Genomic DNA, 24,274 nt, shown 5'->3' on the forward strand with positions numbered 1-24,274 from the left:
TTAAGTTTCAAGCAGTTTCCTTGTGTGGTGGGTTGACCCTGGCTGGATAGCAGGTGCCAACCAAAGCCACTGTATCACTCCCATCCCAGCTGGATGGAAGAAAGAAAATATAACAAAAGGCTCATGGGTTGAGGTAAGAGGCAGCGATCACTCACAATTGCTCTCATGGGTAAACAGACTTGATTGAGGTAAATTAGTTTAGTTTACCACAAATCAAATTAGATTAGGATAATGAGAAATAAAAACTAAATACTAAAAACACCTTTTCCATCCTCTGCTTTTTTCTTGAGCTTAACTTGACTCACAGTTTCCTCTACCTCCTCCACCCAGTGGGACGGGAAATGGGGGTTTGCAGCCAGTTCATCACATACTGTCTCTGCTGCTCCTTCCTTCTCAGGGGAGGACTCACATTTCTCCTGCTCCAGCATGGGGCTTAGGAGGATCATCCAGAAACTTCTTCAATGTGAGTTCTTCCCCTGGGCTCCCTGAACTGCTACTGTGTAGGTTCCTTCCATGGGGTGCAGTCCTTCAGAACTGACTTCAGCTCCAGCATAGACTCCCCCCAGGGTCCCAAGACCTGTCAGAAAACCTGCTCTATCATGGGCCCATCAGATACATCAGAATACATCAGAAAATTATATACATCAGAAAAATACATCAGAAAATTCTATACTGAAAAAGTCACTGTTTGTGTCTGTTTTCCACATATTTTTCCAGTCAAAGGTTTTGGGTTAATTAGAATAGGGTTTCATGACTAGTTTAACTAACCTATACACTTCTGCATGAACTGCAGTCCCATTTCCCTCAACCAGGGAGACACTACCATTTCCTTCCTCAGGCCAGTCTTTTCTTAGTTTTTTTGTTCTGCCTGGATCAGCTTTCCTAATGCACCTGCTCAGTTTTAAATATCACAATGCTCCCTTCTCCACAGAGGGATAGTGAGAATGTAGTTTGTAGCACAAAGCAAGACTAGCATTCTATTTAAGCACCAATTCTTTTCCTCAGACAAGTGACAGAAGATTTAAAAAAAAAGACTACATCCTGCAGGTAATTTCATACTACTGGCCTCAGTAGTAACAACCTGTATCTAAACCAGTACCATTCTACCAGTTTTAGAGTCATGTTCTTCCTACATTCATGCAGAGGTTTAGAAGATGTTATGTGCAAAATAAGGAAAGTGCTTAAATATAGCAACAGTAACTCTTCAAGAAAAAGTTTAGACATTCTTGAAAATAACCTGCAATAATATAGGATTATATTATCAGTGACAGGACCCAGATGAGATTCATGCAGTCATGAGATTCAGGCAGTCATGAGTTTGGTCTCCATTTTGCTGTTGAATCTAAACACTAAAGCAAAAAACAAAAAATCCACAATCCACTACAACTGGGGAAACTTTCTGTGGAAGTAAAGTTGGTATTAACATTTGTGCAGCTTTAATTAAAGTTGAAACAAAGACAGTACAGCAGAGATTAAACATTGGAAGTGAGTTTACAGTAAAAATGGAGTTGTTCAAGTGATTGAATAGGAAGATTGTGATAGTTTCAACTCTCAAGGAAAGTTAAGCATTGAAACAACTTTCCCAGGGCCATACAGTCTCCATGGCTTGAGGTTAAGACCACACCACATGAACACCTAAGCACTGTGCTATGACCTTGCTTGGAGAAAGACACTGCTTAGAAGACATCCTAAGATTCCTTTCATCTGAATTATTTTAGGATTCTAAGCTTAATAAACTCAGTTTTGGTTTATGCCAAGCCTTGCTGTGGTAACTTTAATTCTTTAATATAGCACACACTAGAAGATAAAGTTGTTTTCAAATGTCAATGGAAGTATTTGAGTATAGGGTGGAACATATGAGAGGATTCATGTTCTCAAAAGCATACACCAACACACAAAAGATGCCCAAATATATTTATTTGACTCTTAAAAAGTATGTTACTCTTTAGAAAAAAAGACAGCCTAAGAAATCTCAATACAGATTAAAGTATGTCAAATCCTGCATATACCTAGTTCTGATGTTTACTTAAACATCAGCACCATCAAACCCAGCAAGGTAAGACTTCTGAAGTAATGAGGTACCAGGACAGAAGAAACCCTTAAAATAAAGAGGAGGTTCAAAGCCTTTGAGCCAATCAGAGCCAGAGTTCCAGAACACATTCAAGAACCATGAAATATCTCTAACCCTTTTGAACTTCATTTGCTGCCAAAAATACATGAGTGTTATAACAAAGAAACATAAGTATCTCAGTATACAGTTACAAACTGGTAAGCCAGTTCCTTAGTTCAAAGCAGTCAAAAGAGTTCTAAAACTGACAAAGACAGAGCTTGGGACAGAAAGCTTGACAGACTAGCATGAACCAATTAAGCTATTTCCCTCAAGACCTCTCTCCTTGCTCATGGTATTCAGAACCATCTCTAGACAGAAGAAAAAGTTCATCATCACAGGCCAGTAAGATACTTTTTGTACTCTTGGAAAAGTTTTCAGTGTTAGTGCATGAAAACGTTACTAGATGCTTATTTCTGGATGCGCATGGGGTGAGGTTACTACAACTATGTGCCAGCAGTACAACTGTATTCATTAATGTGTTTCATATGTAAAGTATTAGCTGAAAATATTCAGCCTTAAATTGCTGAAGATGCATTTTTATTAGTATCTCTATAACAATGTCTTTCCCTTGTTAAACACAATAACAACCATCTTGCTTTTACTCAGTGGTAAAAGCCATCTACTTCACTCAATCTTAGTGATCACACTAGGAAAGATACCTCCCATCTGTCATTGGCCCCTTCAAGATTTCTGGGAGGTCTTGATCCAGGAGAACTAGCAAAGAAACAGATCCTCATGGTGGGGATAATAAATAGGGACAATTGTGCTGGTGAGAAGGCTCACGTGGGACATAAATGGTGACAAAGGAAAAGTTTACTTTAAAGGTGCAAGAGTCGAGTCACCTAAAAGTGAGTCCTATTTGGAATGTAGCATATGTCCTAGAAACAAACTAGACACTGAATGTTGTCTTTGTTCCTTTTAGGAGTGTAAACACTACCTTATGTTCTCAAGTAAGAAGACACTAATCAGACTTAGATGCAGACACTCAAGCAAGTGGAATGATAACTCACAAGCTACTCAGTTTCATGCTAAACAAGAATATGTAAACACCCAAATGAGTCACCAATTCAGATAGTACCAGACACCCCATATGGATTGTCACATCGCAGCACCATAGCAGCATTTTGATTTAAAGCGAAGTCCTGCTGCTCATCCCATCACATCTACTGAACGGTGGTAGCATTAGCAGCACTGTGATTTACTCTCTGCTTTCAATGGGTCTAGGTCCAGTTTTGGTTTCCCCACATCATTCTCTTCATTAGGAAAGGTTTTGTAATTGGCAAGGATGTTTTCCACCAAGAATCGAGCAGCTTCATCTATGTTGATGTTGTCCTAAAAATGTTGAAAGCAAGGAAGTCAGTGATCTTTTTGAAACAGTCACACATTCCTATTAAGAGTCACACTTTCCTAAAGCTATCCAAAAAGAAAATAATTCTTCAGTCTCATCAGTAGAACACAAACAGTTTAGGTGCAAGAAGTCATCGCTCACCCTTTTTTTTCTGAAAAAGTTAGCAGAAAGGTTGGACACAAAATTATTCATCCATATTACAAGCTGAAATCTGATTCGAACCTAGTAGGCAGTCAGGGGAATAAGTGTCACCTGCATTTGGAAGACTGACAAATGCCTAAGTGCATTTCTGCATCAGGAAAGATCCTAGGCAATTACATCATCTGCAGTATTGTCCTACCTTTTAGACCCTTTTTCTGTTTTGGATGGAATTTGGATGCACTTATCTTTTCCATGATCCTCAAAATCACAACAATTTCCTGGTGCCCTATCTAGCTACTCTACATATTCTTGTGCATACTTTGAAAAGTCCCTTGCCATACACCCTAAAGAATGTATGTGTGCAGGACACTTAGAGATGTACTTTGCCAGAATATCCCAGTTTCTGAGGGTCCAAGCTGGCCTAGTGCCAAGGGGCCTCTGGCCACAGGTTTACCTGGCTGGGCCATCTGGTAGCACAGGGCTGCCATGTTTGGAATTGCTCATCTTTGCTTCCAAAGGAAATACCAGCCCAGTATATTACTTCCAATTATCAGTTCCAACAGAAAGGCAAAAGCAGATTAATAGAATATCCAAGTAAGCAGGACTTAAAGCCATAAGCTATTTTGGTATACTTAGAAAACAAGATAGTTATCCTAAATTTTTGCAATTTCAACTACAATTCCTCAGAGTTCTAAACAAGTCAATTAATACCTAAGCCAGAACTTATTGCCTGGATTTTTCTCTGCAGCAAGAACCTTGTTTTACACTGTCTCATCTTAAATGCCACCTAAAATACAAGTTGCCACTAGTATTTCACATTAGATTTTTCCCCAATATTACTGGCATTTATTTTTTATGCCATAATGCAGTTTATACATAGCAGTATTACAGGCAGGTAAAGGTTTGGGGAAGACTTTTACCAAAGTAAAAACTTGATATTTTTTTTGAGTACAAAGAGCCTCAAAAAAGCTTCAAAGAGCTTTTAGCAGCAGATGGGTGAGTTTGGAAATACTTTTCCAAACGCAAACAAATGGTTAGCTAATTTAACTAATTCCTTTAACTGTGTATCCTTCTCTTAAAGTAAACAAAGAACAACTTGTTACTTTGTTTCTTAAAGTCTTCTTAGAGACTCTTTAAGAGTTGTCTAAACATCACTGTGTAACACTTCAGCAGCAGCAGCTGAAGGAAGTAGGCCAGACAAGGGAAAAGCAGGACCTTGAGACCTATCTTACTTTATAAAGGATTTATCAGCCAGACCAGTAAACTGGTCTGTCGGCCACACAGTCCTCATCTAGAGGAGTCCTTCATTTTAAGAATCAGTTGGGCTTTAAGGAAATATTGAATTTCACTTCCAACTAAGCTGCTGCCAGTTTAATCTGTGCATTGACAAAACATCTGTAGACTAAAATTGTATAACACATTAAATTACTCCAAGTTAACTGACTAAAGCAGTTGTCTTTCTTAACTTAAATTACTATACAAAACAATTTTTTTTTTCTCCAGTTCAATCTTGACATTGCCTGATAAAATAGAAAAGTGCTTTAGCAACACTGTGGGTAGGTAATAATGAGTAAACAAATAGCTTCTTCACTTCAAATCTTGCTGTTTCTTATATAAAAGAGTGACAACAGAAAATGCAATTTAAAAACCTGCACCTAAAGATGACCTGAATTTTTTGGGGAGCTTGATCAGCATTTAGTAGTGTTAACGTCTAAAAAATGACTGATCCTCAGGCATGCAAGATGAAAAAACTTATCAAACTCAGATAATCAAGGTTTCCAGATAGTTTCAAGATGTTCTGAATTTGAGATACCTTTTCATCTAAACCAAATATGCCTCATCTTCAGGAATGAAGCTAGCCAAAACATGAGTTCAAATTTTGCTGAATTTGACTGCCACTTCCTATACTTGATAATTTTATTTCCTACATGATTATATTCACCCTTCTCATGCCAATATTCAAGAGACAAAAATATTTTTCTATTAAGCTTACCTTGGCAGATGTTTCAAACCATCCAACAAAGCCACCTTCTCTACAGAACTGGTCCATTTGAGAGGGATTCTGGCTGCCATCTTTCTTCTGGTCACACTTGTTTGCAAGGAGAACAGCAGGGATGGGGCTGCCATTGGGAAGTAGTACTTTACTGTCCAAATCATGCTTCCATTTTGAAACAGCCTCAAAAGTGGAGCCTCTTGTGACATCAAAGACCACAAAAGCACCAACTGCCTCTTTGTAGTATACTCTGGTCATATTTCCAAAGCGCTCCTGGCCTGAAAGAGAGGACAGTCACAGAGTATATTTATATTGAAGCACAAACTGTATTCAGTGTAAACAGATTAGTGTATCAGCTTAATCCACAGAAGTTTGGCATTTGGGTCTAGTCACCTAGAGCATAAAACATTGCCTTCTCTATCTCACCTAAGTTCATTGTAACAGCTATTATTTACACTATACATGACAAGTCAGATGCTTAAAGTAGTTTGCAGTCCCAACTATGACTTCGAGTTTTTCTTAAAAAACCCCTCAACTTCTACACTTATATAGTCAACTTATTTGTTGAGTAGAGTTCTTTGACAAGCAGTGCCTAAAACACTACCAACACAGCTATACACAAATCATTATTTCATCAAAGAATATTAAGGCTTGTATTTTAATCTAGTTGCTTCAGCTAAAGACTTAAACTCAGCCTTTTGCTGAATGGTGAGCAACAAGGGGTTTTGCAAGCTCCTAGGCTAACAATCTTCAAAGTATCTTCTGAAGAAGTCACCTATATTATAGATTTTTCCTTAGGGACAAGTTCAAAAGAAGCTGCTAGCTTAACAGTTCTGGCTAAATCTGTTAACTTTGACTTCATTTTTTCAAGTCTAAGATTTACTCTGGATTAATTTTCAACTATAGAAGTTCTACAGCAATCCCAGGATTTAAAGCACGAACAGTTAAAGTACAATTATTCACAACAAAAATCCAAGGGGAAAAAAATCAATTGCCCATAAAGCAGAGAAAACTCAAAAAAAGCCTTTTCTTATAAAGTACAACTACTTTAGCCAGAATACTTGAAATACAGAATTAGAGTGCGCCAGTTCACTTTTTCTTCTGTTTGAAAGGCCAGACTATCATGGTGTGTTAACATTTGAGTGTGTCTAGCAGTATCAAGTCCTAGCACATTGTTTGGAAAGTCCGGGCTACTAAAATAGCTTTCTGCTTTGTTTGGAAGTCTTCACTGGGAAAAGAAGTCCCTGAACTCTATGATTTAGTTTTACAGTGTGTCATCACTTGAGCTTTTATCTTTTCATGCATATGAGGTTTAAAAACAGATAAAAGAAGAGCTGTATTTGGAAATCTAGTTGTCCTCTGTTTATAAACATTCAAGTCCACCTTTGATTAGCAAGGACAAACAGATACAAGGAGAATTGGGTGTGTTATCACCTTCTCAGAAAGAGACCAAAATTCAATAAATGAAGGTGACAAGAGATCCTGTTCAGCCGTGTTCTTTTCCAGCTCATTTGCCTCATTTTAACGTCAGTAATTCAGAGTAAGATTAGCTCATTCCCTACAGACAGTTTCAGAAAAGGTTGCCTAAGCAGCTACTAGAATGACCTGAAAACAGCAACAGCCACATTAAGGATCCAAAGAACTATAAAGAAGTGGACTTTATTTCTGGCTGTTCACTTTAAACTGTGATGCTGCAAAAAGCAGCATCACTACCCAGCACATTCTTCAGAACAGAGCTTACACATTTTTTTTTCCCCACTACATCTTGTGTAAGAACAAGCATGATCCAAGAAGAATCTCTTAACTCCATACTCAAAAGTCAAGTTTTAAAGCAGCATTAATGCCATGGACTTTAAGACCATGCAACAAGCCAGGCACCAAGCCTGCATCTCTGTGACTATGCCTCTGGAAAAGCCACACTGCTAATGGAATTCTCCTAAACAGATTACACAAGTAATTCATATTGTCTCCCTAGGCTGGACTGTTATGCCTAAAAGAGGTTTTTAGAATAACCTTACTAGAAACCATACCACTGACCACTGTTTCCACTAATCAAGTACCATTGAGGAAGAGTTAGATCAGAAGGCTTTTACTCCTTCTGCATGTCAATGATGTCACATTAAAAGAAACTCCCCCTGTAGAATGTAGGGATTTTGGTTTTGGGAGTTTTGGTTAAGTTTTTTTAATGGAGTTCCACACAGTCAAATTTAGTTACATTAAGCCAGTCACTGCCCAGGGCACCACACAAGTTTTGAGGAGCTCCTTCTCAGCTTCCTCATTTGTTGAGCTGTCAGCTTCACCACCAATTCCTGCCACCTTGGACTATGCTAAAGCACTGACCCCAGTATCCGGTACAGGGAGATATCCTTTCACACCAAAGGACAGCCCCACAAAACAAACTGTGTAATCTCAAGGTCTACAATGCCCTCCATCAACCTCAGTCTTCTACAGAAAAAGAGTTCTTCAATTCAGCCCTGAAATGGTCCAGAATTGAGCACCACTTGCTGTTATTTACATGAGACTGAGCATGAATCTGAAGCAGCAAGGAAAATGGTCCCATGAGTCCTCGCTATTCAGTTGCCGGAGAGCTGGGAGGCTTCCAGGCTTTACTTAAGGCTGTTTTTCCAAATATTTGATGAACACTTACATAACAAAATTAAGCTGTATTGATTAGTTGCAGGAAGGGTTACTAGATTGTTACCATAAGGAATAGACAGAGCATGATTACTACATAGGAAAGCTAAGTTATTTAGGAATTGCAGAAAAGATCAGTCAGTTACCCTTTCTCAGACAGCTGTGTATGCTGTACATAAACAAGGCTGCAAGTGAAGGACATTACCATTGACTGAATCCCTTCCTGCCTACTGCTCTTCCATCCTGTAGCAGTAAAGACAGAAGCAGCTGACAAGGTGGCCAGATGAGCCTCCTATAGCAATAACCATTCCTGAAACACGCACATCACATATAAGGTGTACAAAAAGGTGAAATTAGTACAATGCTACATATGGCTTCCAAAGCAACAAAGTTACAAAGCATAGCTCAGAACCAAACCTGAGGAGTCTGCCAAAGGCAGCCTTGTACAGTGGCTGCTCACAATGTAAGAAGACAGCAGTCCTGCTAGGAATGGAAGTCAGCATGGAACTGTATGTTGCTTGATATTCTATAGCAGCCACAGTATAAACCAAGGGCTTTGGCTGTCCACAAGAATCACTTAACTCTTATTTCCAACAACTCTTACCTCTCTTGTAGTATGAGTTTTGGAGAAACATCAATACAGATTGTTCTGCAGTTTTAATTTGGGTGAAAGTAGAAAACTGATGTGCCTATCAGCAAGAAAGCTTCTATTTTTACTTACTAGATTAAAGCTTTATATTAGGAAGATTTGCTATCTCTTACCCTTAACCACACACAAGCTCAACAGCCTTGGATTCTTAGAGATTAATGCCTTTTAATATGTCAAATATCACACAATGAGTGCCTCCCTTTTCTAGAGTAACCCAAACCAGGTTGTTATAGAGCTGTTTTCACTTCTAGAATTCACATCCACTAACAATAAACCTGACCTGAACACTACCTTGCAACTGCTCTTTCATCCTGTCTGGAGTCTAATGAAGATGGATATACTGTATTTCATACAAAGACAGAAGCAATAAAACATGGCCTGCCCAGGAGGTAAGAGTTTTGTTTGGTAAAAGGTATACAGCATGAGGTGGGAAAAGAATTGAGTTTAAACTGAGTGGACTTCCTTTATAATCATGTCATTACTGAAAAAACACACGCTGACCTTCCTGTCTAGGATGCAGAGCATTCTAGACAGCAATTTGAAAATTTAACAGGAATTTCAGACACAGCTTTTGCAAGGCAAAAAAAACCAACTACAAAACAAAAAAAAAAAAAACAAAAAAAAAAAAACAAAAAAAAAAAAACAAAAAAAAAACCTCAAACAAATCCACAAACTCTCATATAGAAAAATCAAACTACAAAACACTAATCCTCCAAATTCTAAAGGCTGAACATAATTCTTTGTTCTTAAAACTAAACGTCTCAGCTTCTGCCATGCACAGTTCAGAGATCTGTCATGCCCCTTCCTCTGTCCAGCAAGATATTTGCTATAATCATTTCTCCATATGTGAATAGTGTTGAGCAGTACAGAAAGTGGATCATAGCCCCAGAGAAGAAAAAGGCTAAAAAGTGATCAGATTAAACTAGACTTAAAATCCCCAGTGTGTATAATGTCAGAAAGAAAAGAGCAGGAAGATAACTAATTGCTTAGTACAGCAGAAAGGACAGCCCAAGATTAATCATTCTGGTAGGTCCAGTGACTAGGCATAAATCTGAGGCCACTAAATTACAGTTTTTAGTAGTTCAGGTGTAAATGAGGAGCTAAGATACAGGACAGTCACAGGAATCAGAAGTTTAATTTGGGGTTATGGAAGTGATTTCATGTAATGCAAACTTCTGCTTTCTCTAACGATAGTTGCCATATCAAAATGACTCAGCACCTATTGCCACCATATTTTCCAGTAATTGCAACAACCTTAAGTGAAATATTTGCACAATGACACGCATCAGGAACTAATTTACCTCCCTACAGCAGCACCACAGGAATAAAGTTGACTTTAAAACTGCATTAGAACTTGGGAGCTATTCTCACTCCCCAGTTTATATTGTAATGGGGTTGGAATGTAAGTTATAAACTACATGAAATAAATTATGGGCTGTAATTTAAGATTGAACATTAGAAGCTTTATATTTGTCCTTTACTGCAAAAGGTAAGTTATCATTGCAGCCTTGCCTTGAAGTACACTTTAAAGAGTTTCTAGAGCAGTCTTTCTCAGTATAAGGGAGAAACACTAGTGTCCTGTTTATTACAGCAGTGTGAACTACCATTGTAGCAGTTCTTGTGAATATTTAGCAAAAAAGATACCCTAGACTCCTATTATTTCACTCATAATTTCAACTTGGAACTCCTACATGATGGGAATTGGAGCCAGAAAAAGCAATTTAAATGTACAAATCACTGCTGGACATGCACAATAATGAGTTTGTCAAGCTTCCTTCCTCCAGACTACTTATTATATTAATGTGTTAATAGGCAATACCAACTAGTTAATAGTTTATATCAACTAATGAGTGAAAGCTTCTTTTTTCAGGAACACCTGAGTGACAATTCCAACTCGCAGTAAAGTTACTGTCATCCAGTGTGATAGATTTAAACTAAATCCCCATCCAAAATGGCTGGAACATAGTCCAATCCTCTAATTGAGTTAGAACTACTGTCACTTTCAAAACAAGCCCTTCAAGGGCCACAGGCAGGAAAAGACCAGACTCTGGATGCCAGCTGGATGTTGGGCAAAGTACCGCAAATACCCAGAACTGCCCTGAGGATGAATCTCCCAGTTCTCCAGACATCTAATGTACATTTTAGCATTACCAGGGTCAGGTGTGAGTTGACTGAAGTTCCTTTTTAGAGAGGTATATAAACATGTTACTGGCAAGTTACCACTGCTGACAGCTATCCCCCACCTCCCCAAACCAGCACATCTTGTCCCAGAACTGTCCTACCTAATTAGATTGGATCTGTTATTCTGCAAGAAGTAGGTTAACCGAACCACTATCAATATTACAGCTCACATTCAAGTGTGTCTGCCTGCTGTTTCCCACAGATAGTAGCCGTAGATTGAGAGGAGACAGACTCCAAGACTATTAATACCAGATGGCTCCCCAATCCCCAGTCTTAGCCATTTCAGCTAAAAGTGTAAAGTTGCCAGAAGTGAAAACCATTGAAGTGTTGAACTATGCATTTATTTAAGGACGGAAAAATTTGCAGATGACATCAAGGTGAGTGGTGCAGCTGACATATCTGAAGGATGGGATGCCATCCAGAGGGACCTGGACAAACCTGAGAAGTGAGTCCATGGGAATCTCATGAGGTTTAACCAGACAAAGTGCAAGGTGCTGCAACTGGGTTGGGGTCCCAACACAGGCAGGGGAATGAACAGACTGAGAGCAGCTGGGGCAAGAAGTACTTATGGGTGCTGATAGATGAGAAGCTGGACATGAGCCAGCAATGTGCACTAGGAGTGCAGGAAAATCACATGTATCCTGGGCTACATCCAAAGCAGCATGGCCAGCAAGGCAATGGAGGTCGATTCTGCCCCTCTGCTCTGCCTTTGTGAGACCCCAACTGGAGTGTGGTATCCAGCTCTGGGATCCCCAACGTAAGGACATGGACCTGTTGGAGTGAGTCCAGAGGCAGGCCATGAAGATCAGAGGGCTGGAGCACCTCTCTGGTGAAGACAGGCTGAGAAAGTTGGGATTGTTCAGCCTGAAGAAAAGGCTTCAGGATGACTTGAGGCCTTCCATCACCTAAAGGGAACCCTACAAGAAAGACACAGATGAGCTATTTACAAGAGCATGTACTGACAGAACACAGGGAAATGGTTTTAAATTAAGAGTAGGTTTAGAAAAGATATTAGGAAGAAATTCTTCACTGTCATGGTGGTGAGGCACCAGAACAAGTTGCCCAGAGAAACTGTGGATGCCCCATCCCTGGAAATGCTCAAAGTCCGGGTTGGGTGGAGCAACCTATGGTCAAGTCCCATGGCAGCATATTTGGACCTGGATGACCTTTAAGGCTCCTTACAGCCAAAGCCATTCTGTGATTCTATGACATTAGCAGCTCTAGCAGATGTTAGAAACCTGTAAGTGTTAAGGAAGATCCAGCTTGACTTTTACTTTCCACCACTGTGAAAAAGTGTTATTTGTGGTTCTGGTGACAAACACAGGCTAGGAAGTGAGAATTACTAGAATATTATATCTTCCTGTATGAGACAAGTACTAGAAATAACCTCACTGACTGCAGTACTTCGTTTCTGACAGACAAAAGCAGCCTCAGACAATTACAACTGCTAGTGCCCTTTCTTTCTAAGGTTGGTATGGGTAAGTTAACTGACCACTGGATAGACTCTTCCCAACACTAACCCTTTCCCAAATGCTTCAGAACAGTCTTCAGGGCAAAAGCCAGTTAATCCCTGTTCAACTGACTCACACATTATTGTAAGAGACAACCTTTGATCCCCTGGTTATGTCTATATTAGAAAGCTGCAAGATGCAGTTGAAGCCGTTCTGTTGAACAATGCAGTATCAGAGGCTTGACACTGACAATATATACTGTACAGACTCAGTATGTATGAGAGACCCTGTAGCCATTGAAAAGTTACTGATGAATATCAGCTTAAGTGCAGCAGTATTTTGATTATTTAGATCATATCACAAAGTATTTCCACATGTTCACAGAAGTCACTATTTCATTCTGAAATGTTAGGAAGCAGTTTGCTTTGAAGTTCCATTTCCCAATACAGCCAGTTTCTAAACTAACAATTTGTTAACTACATGAAACTTCAAAATCAATGACCAGTCCTTCCATTCACTGCTTGCTATCATTATACTTTAACACAGGACAGTCCTATTCACTACCCGTGAAACAGCAAGAGCACAGGGATGGCAAGTGCTGGAAGCTAGACACCAGATTTGCACCAGGAGCTATGATCACTTCTACCAACCTAATAGAAAAGGCATGCCATTCTCTCCCACAAAGACAAAGTTTTCCCTCAAATAATTGCACAGCCGTCACTGGGAATTTTACAGCAAGACTGAAACTGTTGTAGTGCGTTTTTATATTTTGTAATACTTTGAAGTAGTTTTGTTTTGTATTCCCATATTTTTCCCAAATGGTTTATCCCAGACTGTACCCCCCTCCCTTTACCTGTGTTACCCCTCTCCCAGGATGAGATCATCCCCAAACCCCCACCCTGGCTCTCTGTCAATCACTCAGCATCCCATCCCCCCCAACGAGAAGTTTCGGTCCAAGTCGTCGAGTGATTAGCCAGAGGCCAGGGGTCAGCCCCCCAAGCCCTGCCCCATACGCTGTCCTATATGTCTATCCCCCAGTACCCATCCCTCAGAGATACCTATTGGTTGGTAAAATGTTATCTACTTTTGGTTTCCACCTCCCTTTAAATGTGACCTTGGGACATCTCCCTGGGCTCTCGGCAGGAGGCCCCCTGAGGTGCAGGAGCTCCTTTGGGATCCTAATAAAACCTTGGATTAACCCCTGCTAAGAGTTGGCCCTTTCTCTTCTACCGATGTCTCTGGTGTCTCTTGTGCTGCACAGACGCCCAGCCCAGGTGCCCTCAGTACCCTCGGGGCACAGAGAGTGTCTCCCTGCCAGCCCAGGTGCCCTCAGTACCCTCGGGGCACACACAGAGAGTGTCTCCCTGCCAGCCCAGGTGCCCTCAGCACCCTCGGGGCACACACAGACAGTGTCTCCCTGCTGCCAGCCCAGGTGCCCTCAGTACCCTCGGGGCACACACAGACAGTGTCTCCCTGCTGTCAGCCCAGGTGCCCTCAGTACCCTCGGGGCACACACAGACAGTGTCTCCCTGCCAGCCCAGGTGCCCTCAGTACCCTCGGGGCACACACAGACAGTGTCTCCCTGCCAGCCCAGGTGCCCTCAGTACCCTCGGGGCACACACAGACAGTGTCTCCCTGCGGGCCCAGGTGCCCTCAGCACCCTCGGGGCACACACAGACAGTGTCTCCCTGCTGCCAGCCCAGGTGCCCTCAGCACCCTCGGGGCACACACAGACAGTGTCTCCCTGCCAGCCCAGGTGCCCTCAGTACCCTCAGGGCATACACAGAGAGTGTCTCCCTGCTGCCAGCCCAGGTGCCCTCAGCACCCTCGGGGCACACACAGACAGTGTCTCCCTGCCAGCCCAGGTGCCCTCAGTACCCTCGGGGCACACACAGACAGTGTCTCCCTGCCAGCCCAGGTGCCCTCAGCACCCTCGGGGCACACACAGACAGTGTCTCCCTGCTGCCAGCCCAGGTGCCCTCAGCACCCTCGGGGCACACACAGACAGTGTCTCCCTGCCAGCCCAGGTGCCCTCAGTACCCTCGGGGCACACACAGACAGTGTCTCCCCGCTGTCGGCCGTGTTGGGGCTGCTCCCCCCAGTGTCTGCCGGCTCGGGACTGGCCCAGGGTTCCTGAGAGGCTCCCAGAGAGACAGAGACATTAAACTTTTCGTTGCTGCCTGTAGTCTTGGGCTAATCTAATTACTTAATTGTCCAAACTGACTTCAACAGCTTACTGTTGTGTCTTTAAGAAGTTGAGAGGCAACACCTGCACCTAGAGTTCAGTGGGTTTTATCCAACATTGTGTTTATTTTATGCAGCAGTATGTCATGTTTGTATAAGAATCCATCTTTTTTTTTGCATCTTTGCTAAACAGCGAGAGACAAAGTCACTGTTCAAGCACTAGATTTCAATCCCCAGAAAATCAGAATGCAACCAAGCTAAACAATTTCTAACTAGCTGTCAAATGCAGCATGTATAGAACAATTCCCCTGCATTAGTATTCAAAGGAGTTGACATAGTCCAATTAGTGCCAGCAACAGCATGAATTGGTACTGCCTACCTTGCTTGAACAAGACTTACCCAAACAAGTAATCTGCCAGAGTTCAGCTATTTCATGCCTGCCACCCTCCGATCCACATCCTTTGGTGTGCTGCCCTGCAGCCACAGCTGCACAGTGTGCTTCACAGTGATGCTGCATGGCACTACAGCATTTCACAGCACACAGGAGAACAATTCTAAAGTCAGTTTGTCTCCAGAACAACTTTATCACGAGACTGAAAAAATGTTAATCTCTAAAATGGTCAATGTGTCATAGCACATTGTGTGTGATTGGAATTTTGTATCAAATTGCTGCCACTTTGCTCTACCCAGCACTCTTAGCCTGGAAGCACTTAAAGAACAAGTTTCCATAAGCTGTTTGCAGTGACATTCAGAGACTACCTCTCAACCTATTATTTGAAAAGCTGCTAAAATCCATACAATAAGGAATATTTGTTTTCATTACCTGCTAATGCAGAACCCACTGCTAGCGAGAGTTTGCCAGACTTCTCTAGACAGTTAAGACATTTATTTCTAAGCAAGCTCTATAAAGCCCTAAAATCCCTCCATTTCTCAAAGCATAATCACACTCCATTTATCCTCTTTTTGTGTCTCCATAGCCAGAAGAGATCTTTGAATATTGAACACTGTGCCACAGTAGCTTGAGAAGCATGCTGTGCTTTGTAGTCACTGCTTACTGCTGGTCATGCTAGCTTTAACATCTGCAGGAATTTCACAAGAGGTATCCCTATATTTCCATGCACAAACATAAACAGACATTCCCTTCCTGCAAATCACATCTTTCTAACATGGCATATCACACTTCTGAACCTCTGAAGTATTTGGAGGGAACCATTTACAGCAGACTACAAAAGCAAAGCAATGGTTACCACTGGAATTCATGGAGGATATGTCTGACAGCTGTGAGACTGAATCCAGTGGTCTCCCTCACCACTGAGAGGAAGACTTTTATTTTTTACAGAATGCTAATACCTTTTCTGGAACCAGTCAGCTAAGATTATTTTCTTTGCTTTATGACATAAGTTGAGAATTACCCCTTTATAGCAAATTACCCCTTTATAGCACTTGCCAACTCAAATTGTACTTGTGGATATGCACTTTGGTAACACCCTGTCCTAATGTGCACCTAAAGGAAACCAAACCAGTAAGAGGCAAAGTGGAGATGTAAATAAGGTTAAGCACCAAGACTCTGAAGCTGCAACTTCTGAAGATGAAAGGAGAGTTGATAAAGCTTGATTTACATTCATGTGAATGCCATACATTAAGAGAAAAGTGTATATTCAACATTGCCCTCAGAGACAAACTGGTGCAGACAACGTGCTTGACTTGTCAAACCAGCTTAATTTCTGACTACTTGAGTCAGTATTATATGAAGGGCAGGAATTTAATACTTGCCTTCAGAAAAGTGGGTGACCCACGTGAGATTATTACTTCTGCAAAGAACTCCAGTTTTATAAACTAATCCAAAAATTAGTTATGTTGAGCTCTACATACTATTCTTCCTTCTGTCTACTGTATTGCATGTAAAAATTTAGGTATTGTTTGCCTTTAAGCTAGATTTCCCCTGTTTGATGTATATCCATTCAGCCATCCCTACTCTCTGTATCAGAGTACTGGGAAAGAGTTTTTATTGTGATCTTGTAGGAAGCAAAAAGCTTCTGACCAACTGCTGTGCGACATCTGTTTGAAAATAAGGCTGAAGCACCATCTATTCCATAGTGAATAGACAATCAAGCACAAAGTGCTTTTCCATTTTTGAAATGGAAAAATTAGAAGTACCTGCAAGATAAATACACTGAGCTTTATTTTAAGCCTGTATAGATCAGGTGATCTTTTAGGATCACATCTTTAACCCCACTTCTCATAGAACACCTTGAAATGTCTTATGAGGAAATTCTAAGCTCATTTCCAAGACAATCAAAGAACATCTGTCTCAATTCTCCCATTTAACTGAACTGTCCTGTCTTGCATAATCAAAATTACCACACTAGACTATCTTACAACACCAATACCAAGACAGTAGCATTTCCCATACACTTATGGAATTAAATCAGCACAATTGGTATAGGTTTAGTCCAAAATAACATATACAGCACTTTGAGTGGCTACATAACATAGTACTAAGCAAAAGAACCTTTGCCATTATGAAAGCTTTGGTACCCCACTGGTAAGACGTGGAAATTCCTTCATTAGACCAACAAACATACCTCATACCTTAATAACATTTTATTAAAAGTGTATTTAGACAGGACTGCCAAAAAAGAAAACATGCAGAATCTATTTGTATTCAGAGATGTCTGAAAGTTGGAAAAACACCAAAACCCCAAGTTTAACACATTCAGAACTTATTTTGATATTTAGCTGTAGAGCTCCAAGCACAGCAAGTCATTCTGAAGTGAAAGCTCATAACCCAAATCCAGCTATTCCAGAAAAGTCATAAGAAAGGACACCCACACAAGATTTCCCACAGATGGATGGTTTCTAGAAGGAAACAAAATGCACCTTCAGTGCTGTTTCTTGCCTCTACGTTCAAAATCTATGTGAGCAGGCCATCTACTTCCCATCCCCAAACTTTATCTGCTAGTCTTGCATATTTCCAGTAAGCATAACCCTTAAGCAAATTTTCTCTCATGAGATTTATATTTAAACATGTGTGAGCAGGAAGCAGTCAGAAATTAAGTCTTTCACATCTCCATGAGTCTGAAGACATAATCACATAGAAGATTCCCCAGCCCTGACTGGGAGCTTTGTGACCTGCCTCAGCTATAGGCAAAATGATAGCACTCCTAATCTCTACCTGAAGGCTCCTCCTGGAACCTCCATCACTATATAAACTAGGAAACAACCTCGGAAACTTACAAGTTTCTGAAAAAACTCTGAGCTCCAAGTTCTCCATCCATTTCTGATACAGTTATTCATGTGCACATCCTTCACTCATTAAGACTATTTACAGTGGTGAGAAAAAAACCTCCACATTTGAGGGAAGGTCACACCTGGATTGTCTCGCCTCCACCTTATGCTCACTTGTACCAGGCACATAGTGAAGCAATTTTCTCATGTTTCTTTTTTTTTTCTGCAAGAGTTGCCATTTTAATCCCTTCAACACATGTTGTAGCTAAGGACAAGTTGCAACAAGAATACCTTAACTACTTTACGAGACTGCTGCCTTCAAATTCTCCATACTTGGGAGAGACTTCCCCACAAAGCAAACGAAACATACATGCCTCTGGCACAGAGCCAGGTCTGGATACAAACAGCAGAAGTTTTCTGTTTGTTTTCCTATAGACTTTCAGGGATGCAGTAGCATCACTTAACACTTGCTTTAGACCTTATTTTAAAAAAATAAAATCAGTCCATAATTCAAGACACAAGCTAATGCCCCAGTACACAGAAGCAACTTGGCAGCCTCTAAGACATGCCAATGGCACAAGTGCAGACCAGCAGGAATACAGAGCTGCTTGAAATAGGGTTTTCATATGGAAGAAAGCTATCTCGCATACTGTAACTGCCTGGATGCCTTTGAAAGTCAACCACATCCATGGTTTCCTGTACTCACTCCCATTTCTCATGGCTTCCTATAGAAAAGTCTAACAGTTACTTAAAAAGTTAACTTGCTCTTAACATCCACTCACATATCTTAACACTTACTTTGTCTTCATACAAGAGATGGGTTATTCCGACTCTTCCTCAATTTAGTATTTAACCAAAATACTTGGTCTGATATCTCCATCCTTTTGGGGTCCTGTGTATACTTATAACAATTTACAGTTCGGTTCCTCTCAAGGAGGCATGCAAGATTTTAGTAACAAATTTACATGCTACATGCTGCTTTTCATTCAGCTCTTGAAAGCCTGTAGAGCATGTTTACAGTACCAAAGTACAATGATTTCTCTTCTGTTTGGCCAACTTCATAGCCATACTCTGCCATTTAAAGCATTATTTCAGTTTCAATAAATATTTATACAAAGAATTTTTAATAAAATCCTGGAAGCAGAATGCTATTACATAAAAGTTAATTTAGAATTCCTCAAAAAAAGCTTTAAAATCAAATTCATCTAAAAGTTGCCCTTAGTGACATTCTTCACAAGAAGCCAACCTCAAGCCACTATCTATGATCTTTACCACACCTGCTCTCAGCAAACTGCACTTCATACAGGCTGATGTGAGTGACAGTGATAGTCAACATGAGCACAAAAGCAACAACTAACACAGTTGCTGGTTTTACTAGATTAGCTCAAATTTTTTTATGATACTGAAAATGCTTTAAGTGCTCTTTCAATATCACCTGACAGCTTCATCAATATGCCACACACACCTAAGCACGCTGTGGTCAGTGCAGTGCAGCACGTCTGTCAAGTAGGAATCTCTACTGTTTTGAAATAGACTATAAAAACACTTCCCTATCATTAAGATTTCTTTGGTTTGCATCTCTTGACTACAATGACTCATTCCTACATCCTATTTATTTTGCCAACCATTTATGTCCTTTGATCAATCCTTTAACACTTTCAGAATTTATCCAGAAAGATAATTTTTCATTACTTCATGCATCAAAATAAAAAAAAAAAAAAGGCAACAAAACACAAAAGCCAACTAAACAAAAGAACCCGAGAATAATGCCTAAGGGCAGCTAAAGTTCCTGCATGAACACACATATAATCTGTTCACCTCCTTTCAGATGCTTCTTTCTTTATGCTGTAACCAAGATAATTTGACAGTGACTGATCAGTCTTACTCTGAAGCTTTTTTATCACCTTTATTTAAGAAGTTACAACCTGTGTCTAAAAACTAAAGCACCTGACTATCTCTACAATACAAATGTCTAGGTACAACAGTAACCTTCCTCCCTCTTCATTATTTTACATCCCTTCCCCTTTGATGCTGCTGCAAGAGTTTGCACTACTTTGTGCCTTACAACAAGAGGGCTATTTTCAGCAGAAAAAAGAAAAAGCATAAGCAGTGTAACATGGTCATGCTCTATTTGACAGAATTATCTAATCACAAAAAAAAAAGACCCAAAACCAAAACAACCTCAGCTAGCACAAGAATTTGAAGTTATCCAGTAACCTACTGCATTGCAATAAACAGCACAACATCCATCACTTTTCCTACAATCAAATCAGAAGCCAGCATTATGATCAGTATCTGCATTATAATCTTTAGCTGATGCATGAACTACAGGGTCAGTTCTTATCATTGACTTAGGTACAAAACCTTAGCTTGCATCACCCAGCTCTTTAAAGAAAGCTTCTTACGATGAACTGTTACGCACAAGCTTTGATCTAGGGAAAATAACATCCCTTTCTATGCTTAAGGGGTAGACTTTAATTCAACAGCCTTTTTAAATGCATCAAAATAAATTCAGAATGCCAGCAGTATATTGCTTGCAGGGAAGTCACATGTAACATTACTTACCATAAGATTCAGATCTCTTCAAGAGATCTAAAGCCGTTTGTCTGCACACACCAGCAGGCAAAATTATCTACAAGCTGTTGAAAGCCAGAAGACAGCTGGGCTGATGAGTTAAAAAGGAATGACTATCACATGCTCAGACACTGCTACACTTCAATAAAGCACTTTAGAGAATGTTGTCTATGATTATAGAAGCCATCTTCAACCTGGTTCTTTAACTAATAACTTCAATATAAATCTGTTAACATCCTCAAGTATTTAGAAATATTCCTGATTGTATACATAAGGAGCTGCAGAACACAATCCCAAGTTGAGGACTACTTCAACAGCTTTAAGACCATCAAATACCCGTACAGACACTAAAATACTCTTTATTTCACTAATTAACTCTCAGATGTCAAGGGCTATAGAAGTCCAAATTGCTGCTGTCACACTGGCTCAGCACAACCCAGTCAAAAATAACCAAGATTACTTCTCTTCTTTGTCTTGTTTTTTTTTCCATTGGGCAAGCTTCCCCTAGCCCTGTGGAAACAGAATACCCTAAACTAGCAGATTAGACTAAGAGTTTGGAGTGCAAACTGAAGAACAGTTGTATCTTCCTTGTTAATTACTGCTAGGGAAAGACTAGTCAGGGGTTTCATACAAAAGTCTTATAAAACAGGAAAAATATTTCAGTGACAGGAAAAATTTTAATTCTTCAATAAATTTAATTCTTCAACTAATTTACCACAAGCTTCCAAGGATTTGTCAGCAGCTCTTAACTTAGTCTTCAGCTAGCTATGTCAAAAATACTCCAAGGGCAATAATCAAGAATGAGAAATACTGTCTTCTGGATGATGACACTAATGCATGGATGTATTGATAGAACTTCCCAAGCTGTAAATAGGTTCTGTCCAAACTTTGTGACAAGTTAAAGCTAAGTTTCTGCGTATGCTGTTGAAACAGATTGCTTTGGCAAAGCACACAGCCTACCCAAGTCTGAGCAATAAAGGGCTGAGAAGTCAAACACAAGGATGGCAGCCTGCCAAACCCCAGGATGCCAAGAGCCTCCCCTCTTCAATCTTTGGAACCCCAGGCTCGCTAAATATACCCAGAGGACTGCAATAGCTTGTGCTGATACTGATAATTGAGTCACAGAAAGTTAAAACTGACTCACAAGAGGAACACATCAGAAGAGAAAGCTTGCCAACATCTTACTCGCTCTTCAAAACAGCAATTAGAAAATATTTTCATTTGCCCTGCAGGCCAGCAACAGAAAGATCCATGGTGTATTTCAGCATATGGCAGTACGAAGGCTTTTCAGTTTGAGGAATCACATTTGAAGCATTTTAGAGCAAAAAGACCAGGAGCTGATGTACAGCTGGTCTGTCACAGGGTTACAGCAGCCACATGTCACACTTCCTCATTTTTGAGCTTCCACTGACAAGCATAAAGTTAATGGAAACAGTAACTACCAGCTTTTTTCCCCTTGTGTCTTCCAGCAGTGTAAGTTTAAACACTAGCATTTGAAATAAAGTCTGCTTTTTCAGATACAAGGAGATATTCTGAGAGTGGTAGACAGAGATGAGGGGAGCTGCAGGGTAACACCTGGGTTGCACACAAAACTAGAAATGCAGTACCAAACAAAGTGATTACAGAGGTGAGGGACAGACTTCTTATGAGACCACGGCAAAACAGAGATTATTCTGTGGCATTTGACGCCACAGCATAAGCAAAGTTAACCATGGTAGGTACACAGGAGGAGTCTTGGAAACAAGAGAGATGCTGAAGAACAGGTTTAAATCATATATAGGAAAGGAATAATGCATGTTTGGACAAGTAGACAGGACTTTTCTGCTTCCATGTGCTCATAGTATGCTTCTAACACACAAATTTGTGACTTGAATATAGAACTAAGCATAACAGAAGTTCCACTTCCTCACTCAATGCAGCAGGGATGAAAACTACTTTAAAATTAACCAGGTGACTCCAAGCATGCAAAGTTTAAGCATTCTTCCTTTGAGGACAATTTTAGCTGTTTGAATTACCTTTAACCTGTAAAGCAGGGTACATTAAATGCATTACAGAGCCAGAACCCTGAATTTATTTCAGCAGCAGCCATAATCAAGGCCACCACCACGCAGACAAGCAGTTCAGGCAGAGCAGTATGAGCAGGAACACTCCGGGAGCCCTGGATCCAGCAGTGAGTGCAAAGCAGCTGCTCGAGGACTGCTGTAAAACCCTGGGCCAAGCCAAGAGCCCCACAAAGTATGCTAACGAGAGAGAGCAAAGCCCGTAAAAAGTGAAAAACTTCACTCCCACGTCAAGACCTCCTTCTACTTACATCTCAAAGGCAAGAATGAGAGGTTGCTTATAAGGGGTAAGACAAAAAAAAAAAAAAAACCAAGAAGAGACATTTCCCAGCCAAAACACGCTTTTCTCCGCAGAGGCCGTGTGCCAGGCCCCCGACAGCCAGGCTCCCAGCGCCGCCCGGCGCACCCTGCGGGGAGCAGCCCGCCCATCCTGCCCCGTACCTGCGATATCCCAGAGCTGCAGCCGCACCAGGGTCTTGCTGTCCCAGTTGATGACTTTGAGCGCGAAATCCACGCCGATGGTGGCCCGGTAGTGCTGGGAGAAGAGCTGGTGCACGTAGCGCTTGATAATGCTGGTTTTGCCCACGCCCAGCTCCCCGATCACCAGCACCTTGAAGAGGTGCTCCCGGCACTCCGGCACGCCGCTGCCCGCTCCTTCCCCGCCGGCCATCCCTCCCTCCCTCCCTCCCGTGGAGTGCGGCGGAGAGGCCGGGCTGCCGGGGCCGCGGCTCTCCCGCTTCTGAACTTTCCCAGGCAGCAACTTTCCCCCAACTTTCCCCAGCCGGCTCCCCACAGGGCCGGCCCTCGCCGGGCGGGGGAAGACGAAGCGGGACAGAGGGTGGGAGGGAGCGGGGAGCCTCAGCTACCACCTGACTGCAGTCACAGGACGCGGAAACTCCGCGGGCTTATAGCGGCCCGGGGGAGGGCGGCGGGAGGGGCGGGGAGAGGGAGCGGCCCGCCCGCCCCGCCACTCTGGGACACCGGGTGGGAGGTGGGACCGGGAAAGGTCGGGGCGGGAGGAGTTCCCCCGCAGCCGCTTGGGGCGGGCCGGGCTGGGAGCGGCAGGGCAGCGCGGGGTGAGCCTTAGAAGAGGGCTTGGGTTGGCGACGTGTCAGCTCTCTGTTCGTACCTTTCTTTGGTACTTTGCTTCCAGCGGTGGTGGCGGTAGCGAAGTTTTCTCCTGGTGAACTCTCTGAAAGCACCCGGGTTCTCTCCCCACCGTCCGGCAAAGAGTTTTACGGCAGAGAGGTCCATGGGACAGAGGGCCTTGTCAGGATGCGTGCCGATGGCAGGCTTCCAGTGGCCCTGCTCCCTCCCAGCCTGCATTCCCAGGAGCCAGCTTGGGGAGCTATAGGTGCGGGGTGCTGCGCCCCGGCCCCCTCCCTGCCCTCGCAGGCCCTGCAGTGCGGCCTAGGGCTGCGTGTGGGCTGGGCTGGGCTGGGCTGGGCTGAGCCCGGCCGGGCAAACAGCGCCGGCAGTGCGGGCTGCGCTGAGGCACCAGGCCAAACAAACAGGGCCGGCAGTGCGGGCTGTGCTGAGACACCGGGGCAAACAGGGCCGGCAGTGCGGGCTGCGCTGAGATACCGGGGCAAACAGGGCCGGTAGTGCGGGCTGTGCTGAGACACTGGGGCAAACAGGGCCTGCAATGCGGGCCGTGCTGTGCTGAGACACCGGGGTAAATCGGCCCGTGCCCAGGCGGCAGCTGTGACACAGCGATGGCC

The 24,274-nt window shown here is 42.1% G+C and overlaps 1 protein-coding gene across 1 annotated transcript; it reads right to left on the minus strand.

Moving 5' to 3' along the window:
• Positions 1-1,900: 1,900 nt before the first annotated feature.
• On the minus strand, positions 1,901-23,463 carry RAB32 (RAB32, member RAS oncogene family). Its single transcript, XM_071433155.1, has 3 exons — positions 22,995-23,463; positions 5,593-5,870; positions 1,901-3,442 (listed from the first exon to the last, which is right to left on the minus strand). Exons 1-3 carry the CDS (start codon positions 23,221-23,223, stop codon positions 3,293-3,295), a joined length of 657 nt encoding a protein of 218 aa, XP_071289256.1. The 5' UTR covers positions 23,224-23,463; the 3' UTR covers positions 1,901-3,292.
• Positions 23,464-24,274: the final 811 nt, after the last annotated feature.

The sequence above is a fragment of the Agelaius tricolor genome, unplaced genomic scaffold (genome assembly GCF_023055355.1).
Source record: "Agelaius tricolor isolate 1412-34295 unplaced genomic scaffold, bAgeTri1.0.p SCAF_1, whole genome shotgun sequence".
Lineage (NCBI taxonomy): Eukaryota > Metazoa > Chordata > Aves > Passeriformes > Icteridae > Agelaius > Agelaius tricolor.

What these genes read in the sequence shown, in the direction of transcription:
- RAB32 (XM_071433155.1), bottom strand. Translation starts at nt 23,223, where the DNA reads ATGGCCGGCGGGGAAGGAGCGGGCAGCGGCGTGCCGGAGTGCCGGGAG. An exon ending in GCAGCTCTGGGATATCGCAG is followed by an intron (nt 5,871 to 22,994) that starts GTACGGGGCAGG and finishes CCTCTCTTTCAG; the next exon opens with GCCAGGAGCGCTTTGGAAAT. An exon ending in GGTTTGAAACATCTGCCAAG is followed by an intron (nt 3,443 to 5,592) that starts GTAAGCTTAATA and finishes CAACATTTTTAG; the next exon opens with GACAACATCAACATAGATGA.